The 11,841-nt window shown below is 39.3% G+C and overlaps 1 protein-coding gene across 1 annotated transcript; it reads left to right on the forward strand.

Moving 5' to 3' along the window:
* Positions 1-129: 129 nt before the first annotated feature.
* Positions 130-11,826, forward strand: emc1 (ER membrane protein complex subunit 1). Its single transcript, XM_084916853.1, has 22 exons — positions 130-286; positions 748-875; positions 963-1,028; positions 1,135-1,228; positions 1,315-1,443; positions 1,626-1,752; positions 1,918-2,076; positions 2,259-2,426; positions 2,751-2,822; positions 3,447-3,545; positions 3,802-3,898; positions 4,507-4,623; positions 5,209-5,408; positions 5,625-5,774; positions 6,043-6,204; positions 6,432-6,551; positions 6,664-6,801; positions 7,979-8,152; positions 8,331-8,541; positions 8,681-8,765; positions 8,853-8,982; positions 10,825-11,826. The coding sequence occupies exons 1-22, from the start codon at positions 195-197 to the stop codon at positions 11,002-11,004; spliced, it is 2,898 nt and encodes a 965-aa protein (XP_084772979.1). The 5' UTR covers positions 130-194; the 3' UTR covers positions 11,005-11,826.
* The last annotated feature ends 15 nt before the right edge of the window (positions 11,827-11,841 follow it).

Here is an 11,841-nt window from a genome sequence, read left to right on the forward strand (position 1 = left end):
TCTTTTTTTTCTTTCAGTTTAGGATTTGGTTCAATCCATGAATATTTGTTAATCTGAAAGGTCACTACCAGGACCGACGCTGTAACCTTTACAACCTTTAGGGGGCAGCACTTCTACATCGCAGAACAAAAAGGAAGTCGTTCGGCTTCCGACTTCCTCCTCCCGTTGAAGAGCAAGTCAGAGCTGCTGCAGCAATGGCAAAGCTAATTTTGCTTTGGCTTAAGTGTATCATATTATACAATGCTGTCGATGCTGTGTTTGAGGACCAAGTAGGAAAATTTGATTGGTAAGAGGAGTCAAGCGAACGATCAAATGTGTGCCGATTATGTTTTAATGTGGAAATGCTAATGTTAGCACCTGTCAAAGCAGCTAACTGCTAATCGGTGGACTTTGAATGAGAGAACAGGTCAAAACACATCAGAATGAATACAAACAAATGTAAATTTGGTAGTTAATTTCAGGAGGTGTACATATCTCCATGGTTTATACATTAAGTAAATCATTGGTCCCACTAAATTCAGCAAGTGAAACGCGATAGAAAGTGATTTAAAGGTAATAGGAAAACGTTGTAGCCAATCTGATAATAATCAATAAACCAGTGTCATGTAGTTTCGGCTTTTCATTTTGAGAAATATGTCTTTGCACCGGGATTGGATCCATGTGGTCATTAAAACAATGGTGTCACTATGATCATGGGTGAGCTGGATGACAGTCTGAGTGCTTGTGCTTTCTCTTCATGTTTCACAGGAGGCAGCAGTATGTAGGCAAGGTTCGTTTTTCTCATTTTGACACACATGTGCAGTCATCCAAAAAGGTTCTTGTAGCAACAGAGAATAATGTTTTTGCCGCACTCAATACAAGGACCGGGGAACTCTGTGAGTATGTTGTTCGTTTGAAAGACGAAGTTCTCATATATTAGGTATAGTCTTTTATTGTCACTTTGTTATCAATGTCTGTTACAGTCTGGCGACATGTTGATAAGTCTGGACCCGAAGGAAACATTGATGCTCTTTTGCACCATGGACAAGGTGATTTATTTATTTGTAATGATTCTAATCATGTATTTGAATTGCAGTAAAGTTTAAAGATTTTTTTAAAGTTCCTCCAGTTGATGAAACTGTGTTTGTGTCCTAGATGCGATCCTAGTGGTTGGCAATGGCCGCCTGCTGCGATCCTGGGATGTCAATGTTGGTGGTTTGAACTGGGAAATTGTGCTCGACTCTGGAAGGTGATTATTACCTTGAGGTTAAGAATGGTCTTTATTTATTCATTTATTTGATTAAATCTTACCTCGTTGCTTTTTATATGTTCAAGTTTCCAGAAAGCATGTCTAGTGGGACAGCAAGGCACAGTGAAACATGTGGCTGTTTTGAAAAAAAACATTATCTCTCTCCATTACCTTTCTAATGGCCATCAAAAATGGATAGAAAATCTACCAGATAGGTATGTTTTTATATTAATGTTAATTTTGTGTACTGATGTTCTCTGTTTCAATGAACATAATTCTACACAGGAATTCAGTTACCACCTTGAAGGCTTTTTTTTTTTGTAGAAAATACCACACAGTGTTGCAAAAACAGTAGTTTTATTATGAAACGTTTGTCACCTTCTGTTTCTCTCCACAGTGAGACTGTGGATTACCAGACTGTTTATTCTGGAGGAAATGGTGAAGTTTATGCTTTGGGAATTGTTCCCCATTCCCACATTGTTATTATTGCTTACAGCACTGATGATGGAGAAATAATCAAGCAGGTAATCCTGTTTATTAATGATAGTATTAAAAAAATCAGCCTATGCTCTTTAAATGTAACGTATATAAAATAGTTTGTTCTTTAACAAATTACCTAACTTAAACACTGAACCAGTGGTCAGTATATAGAATGATTTTTGTGAGTTTCTTGTTTGTAATGTTTTCAGATCTCAGTTGAAGCTCCGTGGCTGTCCAACATAGTGGCCAGCTGTGCAGTGATTGGTCAGGGGGTGCTGATTTGTGTAGACTCTGCAACTCCATCGCTGTACATGTACAACTTAAACCCAAATATGGATGATTTACAGATGACCCAGATCCCCCCGCAGGTGTGATTCTAACAAAAACCTTTCTAATGTACAAAATTACCATGTATGTCCTCTGCTTTAGATTGGGTAAGTTTTAAATTCTGCCTCTCTCTTTCTCAGCTCTCCACTTCTGTGTTCTTATATGTTCCTTTGTAAATGCCCAGTTTTTCTTTTACAGTCTTCTCCTATTTGTCTTCTCACAGTCACTGGGACTTGAAGTAGCTCCAGACTTTCAACCGGTCCTGGTGTCTCACCAGCCCAACTCAGCCCATCAGCCTCTGTCTGAGTTCTTCCTTCAGCTCGGCCCTGATAACTTCCTGCTTCTCCAGTTCAACAATGGTCAGATAGTTACGCTCAGGGATTTCAAGCCAGTACGTAAGCTTTTCTCTATATTTTTGTTTCATATTCAAAAACATTAGCTTGTCCTGGTATTGCAGTTGTTCTGCTATATCAGCCAACATCAGTAAATATCTGCAAAAATGTAAATGTGGCTTGGCATCCTTGCCAAAATATTTTTATTGCCCTGGGAAAATGTCAAACATAATAACTGTTAAAAACGGCCAAATACGATCCTTTTTTTTTCTCTTTTTTTTTTTTTTTTCAACCTGTGACATTTTGTAGAATGTATTGTTTTTCTACAGAAACATGATGTCTTTTGTTGTATTATACAGAGCTATATCCTTTGTTTGTTGTAGGCCTTGCTGGTTTCCTTTGCAACCACTGGAGAGAAGACCATTGCTGCTGTTATGTCCCCCAAGAATAAAACTGTGAGTAATATTTCACCTTTAGATTTATGTGTGGGTTTTGATGTGTTTTAGATTAGATTAGATTAGATGAAACTTTATTAATCCCTCGGGTGGGTTCCTCCGGGAAATTCAGTTTCCAGTAGCAAAGCACCGAAAGAAGTTGCATGTTACAGATACATTAAGGGGAATGAGAGTAAGGATATAAGCATAAATACACCATATATACACATATACACATATATAGATACAGAATATACAATATGGATAAATAGGATTGCTCATTTGAGTGAGTATATTGCACAGTGGTTATTGCACAGTCAAATATAAGAAAAAAGACAAAACAAAAAAACAAATATTGCAAATATTGCAAATATTGCACAGTGTAGAAACTCAGTTGTTCCCGCCCTCCCTTGTCCCTCCCTTTTAGCTGTTTTCTTAGTCATAAATGCATTTGATTTTAGAAAGCAGATGTGTAATACACATATTGATTTACTTAATGTAAAGGTTGGACTTGTTACTGTAAGTTTTTTTTTTCATGTCTTTCAGGAAACCGTCTTATAAGTGTGCTTTGGGGTTTTTGTGTCTTGTTTTTTTTTTTAAATAAAGTTTTTTATTGGGAGATTATTATTTGTTTCTTTCCCATAGGCTTGCAGTATTAACCTCTTTAGTGCTGAAACTGGACGAAGACTTCTAGATACAACACTGATTTTCGTTATGGATCCTAATGGTGGCAAACCAGAGAAAGTGAGTCAGTTTTCTTTCCTGAGGTACTGTGGGAACTATGGCCTTTCAGAGCAGGCAGAGTTTTCTAAACACAGGTGCAGTCAGTACATTTCAGTATGATGTGGAAAAAATAAGACATGCTGGTTTCTGGGCTGTCTTTGAAAATATAGACAGTACTTTTTAAAAAAAAAAATTTTTATGCCAACTTTAGTAAATGTGCCCCGTAGTGTGTTAGTAATGGCTTTACAATAGAAGTAAATTATGTTCTCTCTTTCAGATCTACATACAGCCATTCTTGAAAAAAGATGACTCTGTAGGCTACAGGGCCATGGTGCAAACAGAGGACCACACACTCACTTTCATACAACAGCCAGGTATGAGCGGCAAAAACAGGAAGCAAGGAAAGAGTGCTCTTTCGGGCTGTACTGATGTTAATGTGAGCAGAGCTATTGATGCTGCAGGACTTTTTTAATTATAGTTTTACTAAAGCTAACCAAAGTAAAATCCTTCTCATTGTACTCAAAAGAGCAAAAGAAGAACAGACACTCTATTTTTTCTGGAATGTGTTTTAGCAAGGTCAGACAGAGGCATGAAAACTTCATGAATACTCATTCTGACTGTGGTGGGTTTCTGTCAATCAGTAGGCAAATTAAATGTAAGTGAGGAGTCTGCGTGTTTGTTTAGTGTTGAGAACTTGGACATTTTTCCCAAAGCGCATAGACTTGTAAGCTGTGCAGTGCCTCATGATAATATTTTTGGTTTATCCCACCTCTTAATCATCATGGTTGCTGCCAACATCTGACCATGGTGTGGACAGATTTCATAATTAACCTACAGTCCTGTCTTTTCCACAAGAATGATGGGAAAACGCGTCTCATGATGTAATTAATGGAAAGCGTCAACACAAACTGCATACAGCCGCAGGGCGTGGGAAATAGATTGAATAAATGATTGCAGAACAATAATGATTCTTGCTTTCCAGGGCGTGTGATGTGGACTAGAGAGGAGGCCTTGTCAGATGTGGTGACAATGGAAATGGTGGATCTGCCCCTCACTGGAACGCAGGCTGAGCTGGAGGGAGAGTTCGGCAAAAAGGCCGGTAAATGTCAAACCGAAATTTTTGCTGTATTTGAATGGAGTCATGTAAATCTCCTTTACAAAGCGTAAACTCAGCAGAACTGGATGGTGTCTCCATTAATGGTTCCATAACTTAGAATTTCTAATAATTTCTGAGGGTTGTTGCATTTGCTTTTGTCCTTACTTAAACAGCTCAGCTGCTTCATCAAATCGGCGAATTTGCTATATTTCAGTTTCAAACATATCTTTCGCGTGTGTGTTGATATTACTGCTTTAATTTTGTTTGTTTTTGTCCTGTTTTTTGTTATTGCTGCTTATGGATTCAGCCATTCAAGGTAACAAATCTGTGCTTTTTTTCAGCAAAACTTGATTCCTTGTCTTACGGTTAGGACTTCCTCACATTCAGTGAACCATTCCTCTGTTGAACCCTTTGCTTCATTTTATTTCACTCTTGAAATAAATCCTGTATCCCTGTGTCCTTGTTGTTTCTCGCAACGTTTGTTGTATTTAAGATATGAAACATGACGCGGATCAGATGTTAAAAATTTGAGTCAAGTCCCCTGAAGGTCACTTAGCGGCATCTGTGCTCTTGTTTACGTTTGTCCAGATGGGCTGATGTCTATGGTGTTCAAGAGGCTGTCCTCTCAGCTCATCTTGCTGCAGGCCTGGATCTCTCACCTCTGGAAGCTGTTCTATGACGCACGCAAGCCTCGTAGTCAAGTTAAAAACGAGGTCACCATCGAAAACCTGTCCAGAGATGAGTTCAACTTGCAGAAGATGATGGTTATGGTCACTGCATCTGGAAAAGTATGAAACTAAAGCTTATCCTGTCATTTAGAAATGGTTTGTTAGTGTTTCAGGGAGGATGAGCAGCGCCGCACAGTTGTGGTCAAACTAGATTTGGTTTATTTTGTCTAAAATCAGGCAGGCTTGAAGGGAATTGAAACACTGATAAATAAACTCAGATTAGTCATCTCACTTTTTCCTGCAAGGTTCATTCTTTTCTTCTTCTCCTTTTTTCAGCTCTTTGGGATTGACAGTAAGACTGGCAGTATTTTATGGAGGCACTACCTCAATGATGTCCCATCGAATGCAGCGTTCAAACTGATGGTACAGCGAACGACAGCGCACTTCCCTCATCCTCCGCAGTGCACGTTGCTCATCAAAGATAAGGTAACTTATTGCAAAGGCTCTGTGTTTGGAGATTCAGGTTTGGTGTCAAAGCTCTTATCTTGCAGGCTGACAATATGGATAAAGCTCAAATAGTTGGCAGGGAAAAAAACTGACCAAATGGTACCTATAGTTTCCAACTTTAAAGACAAGACAGGCTCAGTAAAAGATAAAAGTAATCTTAAAGATACCCACTTGACAGATAAAGTACTGACCTGACCTGTAAAACGTGATTAAGGTTTATTTTCTTTGTTCTATTTTTGGTCATCAGGACACAGGGCTCACCACACTGCATGTGTTTAACCCCATCTTTGGAAAGAAGAGTCATGTGACTCCACCTGCTCTACCTCAGCCAATACTTCAGTCACTCCTGCTGCCACTCATGGACCAGGATTATGCTAAAGTTTTGCTTCTAGTTGATGATCAGTACAAGGTTTGTAGCAAACTGTATACATTTACACATTCACTGTATTGCATCTCGAAGCCATTTCTATATGAATACTCATTATGCTGCCTCATAACTGCTCTATGTCCCATTAATTATACTGTTTACATATTGTGCATGACCACCAGGCAGTAGAACACTGTTTAACACTGGCATTGTGTGAGCTGTCGGTTACCTGCAAACAAATGATATTCATCTTGCTCGCTTTTTCCCAGGTTTCTGCATTTCCTTCTACGAAGAACGTACTGCAGCAGCTCCAGGAAATGGCCTCATCCATATTCTTTTATCTTGTTGACTCCAGCCAGGGAAGACTTTCTGGTTACAGACTTAGGACGGCAAGTGAAACTTTTTGAACGCATCATTTCCTGATTCTCACAGGAAACCGTCATGAAACTATACCCAAGTCACAGACAGAAAAAGTTCATGTGTATCATTTTGTGTTCTCAGGACTTGTCCACTGAGCAGATCTGGGAAGTTGTCATTCCAATGGAGATACAAAGGATTGTCTCTGTCAAAGGGAAAAGGCCTAATGAGCATGTCCACTCGCAAGGAAGAGTTATGGGAGACCGCAGTGTTCTCTATAAGGTACCGTAACATCCTTTTTAAAACACATTTTTAAAAATTTATTTTTATTTAACTTTTATTTATACAGGTAGTCCCATTCATTTACAAGATAGATCTGTTCTAGACAAACATTAAAATTACAACAATAAAAGAAACAGTAAAATAGCTAAATTTGTCTAATGTACACAGTCATACCAAAGATAGGAACAAGTTCCCAGTGATGATTTCACAAAAACACTTGTATGTCTTTGAAGTATGCAAGTGAAAACAACTGAGAAAGCTTCAAATCCTTCTGGTTAAGATTATATTATTGACTTCATTCTGGCTCGATTTTGGTTTGTTTTGGCTCAGTTTTCCCTATTTGCTCTAAAAGACAGTAACGCCCCGTCTTGTGACGTAAACTAAAAACTCATCTTTCCAAGAAATCTTGTAACCCATGTCACTGTTTTCCCAGTGAATCACATTCTCCCTTCGACTGCCCTCTTTTAGTAAGAATTCACTGCTAGTACTCCTTACTGTTGCCTTTGTTGTGATTTATGAATCACCCGTGAAGTGTGCTCTTGCATTCATTATTTCAGAGAGTAGCACAAGAAGATAAGGATAAAAACACATTAGAAATCATTCACTAGGACAGTTTATAGCGGTACATCGAGTAGTGCTTGAGGTTTCCTAGAATTGTTGATCTGGATTGGCTGATGGCCAGCTGACTGCCATATTTGAGACCTTGTTGCAAGTATTTCCGGTCATATTTTTTGTAAGCTAGATTCCTGAGAAGGCAAATGTAGCTTAACATAGTCAAGAACCCTCGTTTATGGACTGAAAAATAAATTTTCCAACCTTTTTTCATAAATGAAACCAGGTACAAAAAACCCCCAACTTATTTCCCTACTACAAAGAAAAAGTCAGTGCGTTAATGCGGTCCTACTTGGTTGTAGTGGTTTGCACTTTACACATTTGCTTGGCAAGCAAATGTCGTTGGTTGGACTCCAGCCGGAGACACAAATCCCAGTTTGGGTTTGCGTCAGGAAGGGCATCTGGCGTAAAACTCTGCCAAATCAAACATCCGGAGTGGCCCAAAAGTAGCTTGAGTGAGGCTCTGCTTCATTTGACAACAAATTTATCTTAATTAACGAGATATGTACTTTTGTGCTATTATATTAATTTAAATGTCCAATTGTGTTTTAACTAATTTTTATAGTACCTGAACCCCAATCTACTGGCTGTAGTGACTGAGAGCACAGACACGCATCAGGAGCGCAGCTTTGTCGGGATCATCCTGATTGACGGTGTGACCGGCCGCATCATCCACGAGGCTGTTCAGAGAAAAGCCAGAGGACCGGTGCATATTGTGCACTCTGAAAACTGGGTGGTGGTGAGCACGCTTGTTTGCTACAGTCATGTGTAGGGATTGAAATAATTACAACCACCTTTCGTTGTCTTGCTTTTTGCATCGTTACAGTTTGTTCAAAGCACATAACTAAATGGAGGAAAAAAGGGGAAATATTGAGGGTTATATTTATTGTGTCCCCTTCCCCTGTGTGACTCCGCAGTATGAATACTGGAGCACCAAGTCACGTAGGAACGAGTTCTCTGTAATTGAACTGTATGAAGGAATGGAGCTCTACAACAGCACCGTGTTCAGCTCGCTGGATCGGCCACACGCTCCTCAGGTTCTCCAGCAGTCTTACATTTTCCCCTCCGCCATTTCTACCATGGAGGCCACGCTGACTGAAAAGGGCATCACCAGCCGCCATCTGCTCAGTAAGTGCTACTCGGTTATATTGCTGTTTTCTGTGGTTTTTTGGCTTTTAGTTATTACATAATATGTTAGAAATAAAAAGTATTTTCAGCACCGGGCTGCCCTTTTGTAATATGTTTGTTTGAATTTGTTTTGTCATAGTTGGCTTGCCGTCTGGAGGGATTTTGTCATTACCAAAGATGTTCCTCGACCCACGAAGGCCAGAAATAGTATCTGAGCAAAGCCGGTCAGTCCTCAAGTCAGGCTTAGTGTGAAAATGAAAGTCAGATTTTTCTTTACTGTTATGTGTCTGACTTGTTAACTTGATCTTCAGTGAGGAGAACCTGATACCCTATGCTCCAGAGCTAATGATCCGTACAGAGTGGTTTATCAACTACAATCAGAGTATATCAAGAGTGCGAGGTATTCACACTTCCCCGTCTGGACTGGAGTCAACCTGCCTGGTAAGTCTGCCTTCAAAGTAATGAAAAGCACATGACAGCACAGTGTAAGATTAAAATAAAATGGTTTAAAAACCATTTACATCACATATATTTAGTTTAAAATGGTACAAAGACAACCTATCAAATGTTGAAATGGAGAAATTTTATTGGTTGAACAACACACTCATCGGCCACCGCACTGGGTCACCTGTTCAACTACTTGTTTACATAAATATCTAATAAGCCAATCACATGGCAGCATTGTAATGCTCAAACTGAGCATCTTAATGGGGTAGAAAGGTGGTTTAAGTGGCTTTGAATGTGGCATGGTTACAGATAATAATCTGAAAAACAAAAACAAAATATCCAGTGATCAGGAGCTCTCTATGTGAAAATGTCTCATTGATGTCAGAGGAGAATGGCCAGAGTGGTTTTTGAGCTGATAGGAAAGCAACAGTAACTCAACACATCGAACTTTAAAGGAGATGGACTAAAGCAGGAGTAGATCACACCAGGTGCCACTTGGACCAGAATCTCTGATCAATGTTTCTGGCACCTTGTTGCATCTGTGCCATGAAGAATTAAGCCAGTTCTGAAGGCAAAATGAGGTCCAACATCGTACTAGCAAGGTGTAACTAATGAAGTGGTCAGTGAGTGGATATAAGATGTAACTGTGGCAATCGGAGCATGTTTAATATCGTGTTGCATCATTTCTTCTATGGGGTTCATAACCGAGGGGAAACAAACGCTGTTGTTTTAAAAGTGAAGTGTTTTCCCATCCTTGGTAGATATATTGATTTCAGCTGCTCAAAAGTTAATGGCGTACTTTACTAGAGTTGTGATCCTGAAATAATTGATACATTCCCTGGAAAAAAAGACTCTGGGCATGTTGCTCTGAGATTTTCATATCATTTAGTGCACAAGCTCTGTGCACGTTTTCTCCAACCGTATTACCAAGCTGTGAGCCGCGCACTAAGAGCAAACCCACTGGTCCCTTTTTAAGCCTGTAGTATTCCAGGTTCATGGTTTCCAAAAATATTTTCATATTTTGATTTTTCATGCCACTGAGCAGTTTTTTTCCACTCTGCCTCAGTCCATCTTACATGAGCTTTGGCCTCGCAAATGTCCTGGCCCCTGCGTCTTGTTTATGTTTGGGTTTTTCTTTTGGTTTTTTTGCACATAGTGGAGTTTTAACTTGTTTTTGTGGACGCAGCAGTGAACTATGTCCAGTAGAGCTCATGCACGATTTTCCACAATGGAATATTGTCTTATTTTTTAACCAAAGCTTGGCTATTCAGTATCTGCTTTTGACTTTCTTCCCCACTTACGAGGAATTATTTGGATCCTTTAATATCATCTGCCATAGATGAGAAATTCCCCCAGTTTAAGTTAAATTGACAGTGGTTTTAAAAAACCGTTTGCCCACTCAGTCTCTCAGTCTTTCGCAAATGGTGAAATCCTCCTTGGTTTTACTTCTGTGAGGCTCAGCTTCTCTGGGATGTTTTTTTTGTATAGCAAATCATGTTACTCAGTAACCTAATTAGTTGTGAGAATGTTCCACCGGATCTTTTTTTTTTTTTTTTTCTTGGTATAGCATTATGCAACTTTTCCAGTCTTTTTTTTTTTTTTTTTTGCCCCTTCCCCGTGTTGCTGACGTCAAATTCAAAATGAGTTCAGAACATTTTTTTTCTTGTTTAACGTCCAATTTAAAGCATCTTCAAATCATTGCATGTACATTTTACACCGCATCACAACTATTTGGAAACAGGGCTGTAGATGATTCCTTATTTGGAAATGTATTGCCACCACTTGGTTTTCCTCCCCACTTAAATAAAATCTTAATATGACAATTTTATTTTTTAGGTTGTGGCATATGGTCTTGACATCTACCAGACACGTGTGTATCCCTCGAAGCAGTTCGACGTACTAAAAGATGACTACGACTACATGCTGATCAGTAGCGTGCTTCTTGCCCTTTTCTTTGCCACCATGATCAGCAAACGCCTGGCAGAAGTTAAACTGCTCAACCGGGCTTGGCGGTAAGGCGACGGTTAAAATCCTACATCTGCCAGCTCTGTGGCTGCACGAAGGACCTCGGCTCCAAGAGATGAGACCGCTGAGGCCGTGCCTGTCCAAGAACACAGGTCAAAGTTCAATAAGGCCCATAAGGAACTGCAGGGGTGAGGGGACAGTGGGGAGGGGGTGAAATGAGGGGTTAGCAAAAAGTTTTTGTTTATTTTTTAACTTATTTTGCAAAAATGAATTATTTCATAGTAGAATAATTGTTCTTTTGTGAAATGTCATTTCGATTAAATGTTTAACACAGCTAATTATGAACCGATAAAACCGGCCAATTTATTAAACTATGGAGCTTGAAAACTCATGTGAAAGTTATTTTAGTTTTCCTGGGCCTTTTTTTGTTTTGGTTTTTTGAGACATTTCTGCATCACTGGACTGATCTAATATAAAGCGATAACAAATGTGGAGCTGAGGGAATAGTCAGGAGAAATGCGTGAATGTGAGCATGAACTCGAACAGTACCATAGTGGAAGGGTTTGTTGGTTTTTTTTTAGCCTGCTGAATCACCTTGATACTCCAGTCCCGTTTGGATTGTTGGCAAATGAGCTGTGAATATGAGCTGTGAGGTGATAATGTAGCATGTACAAGAAATGGTTTTTTGAGATGTCTGAAAACCACCAAATGAACTGTTACACTGTTGCCACCATCACATGATGAACCAAGGGAATGGTAAGAGACAGTAGCCTTTCTTTTATGTACATCCCTCATCTTGTAGCTCATACTTTTATGAGAAATTTTCCACATAGCTACTGTTGATGCTCCATTAAAATTTCTCCCAAAACTCCATTCTGAGCGCTTTAG

The sequence above is a fragment of the Perissodus microlepis genome, chromosome 20 (assembly GCF_051167445.1).
Source record: "Perissodus microlepis isolate ML-2025 ecotype Zambia chromosome 20, ASM5116744v1, whole genome shotgun sequence".
NCBI lineage: Eukaryota > Metazoa > Chordata > Actinopteri > Cichliformes > Cichlidae > Perissodus > Perissodus microlepis.

Excerpts from the sequence above, each read along its gene's own strand:
- emc1 (XM_084916853.1), top strand. The coding sequence starts at position 195 with ATGGCAAAGCTAATTTTGCTTTGGCTTAAGTGTATCATATTATACAAT. Across the intron at positions 6,552-6,663 it reads CTGGTTACAGACTTAGGACG|GACTTGTCCACTGAGCAGAT; the intron begins GCAAGTGAAACT and ends TTGTGTTCTCAG. Across the intron at positions 8,766-8,852 it reads ATAGTATCTGAGCAAAGCCG|TGAGGAGAACCTGATACCCT; the intron begins GTCAGTCCTCAA and ends CTTGATCTTCAG.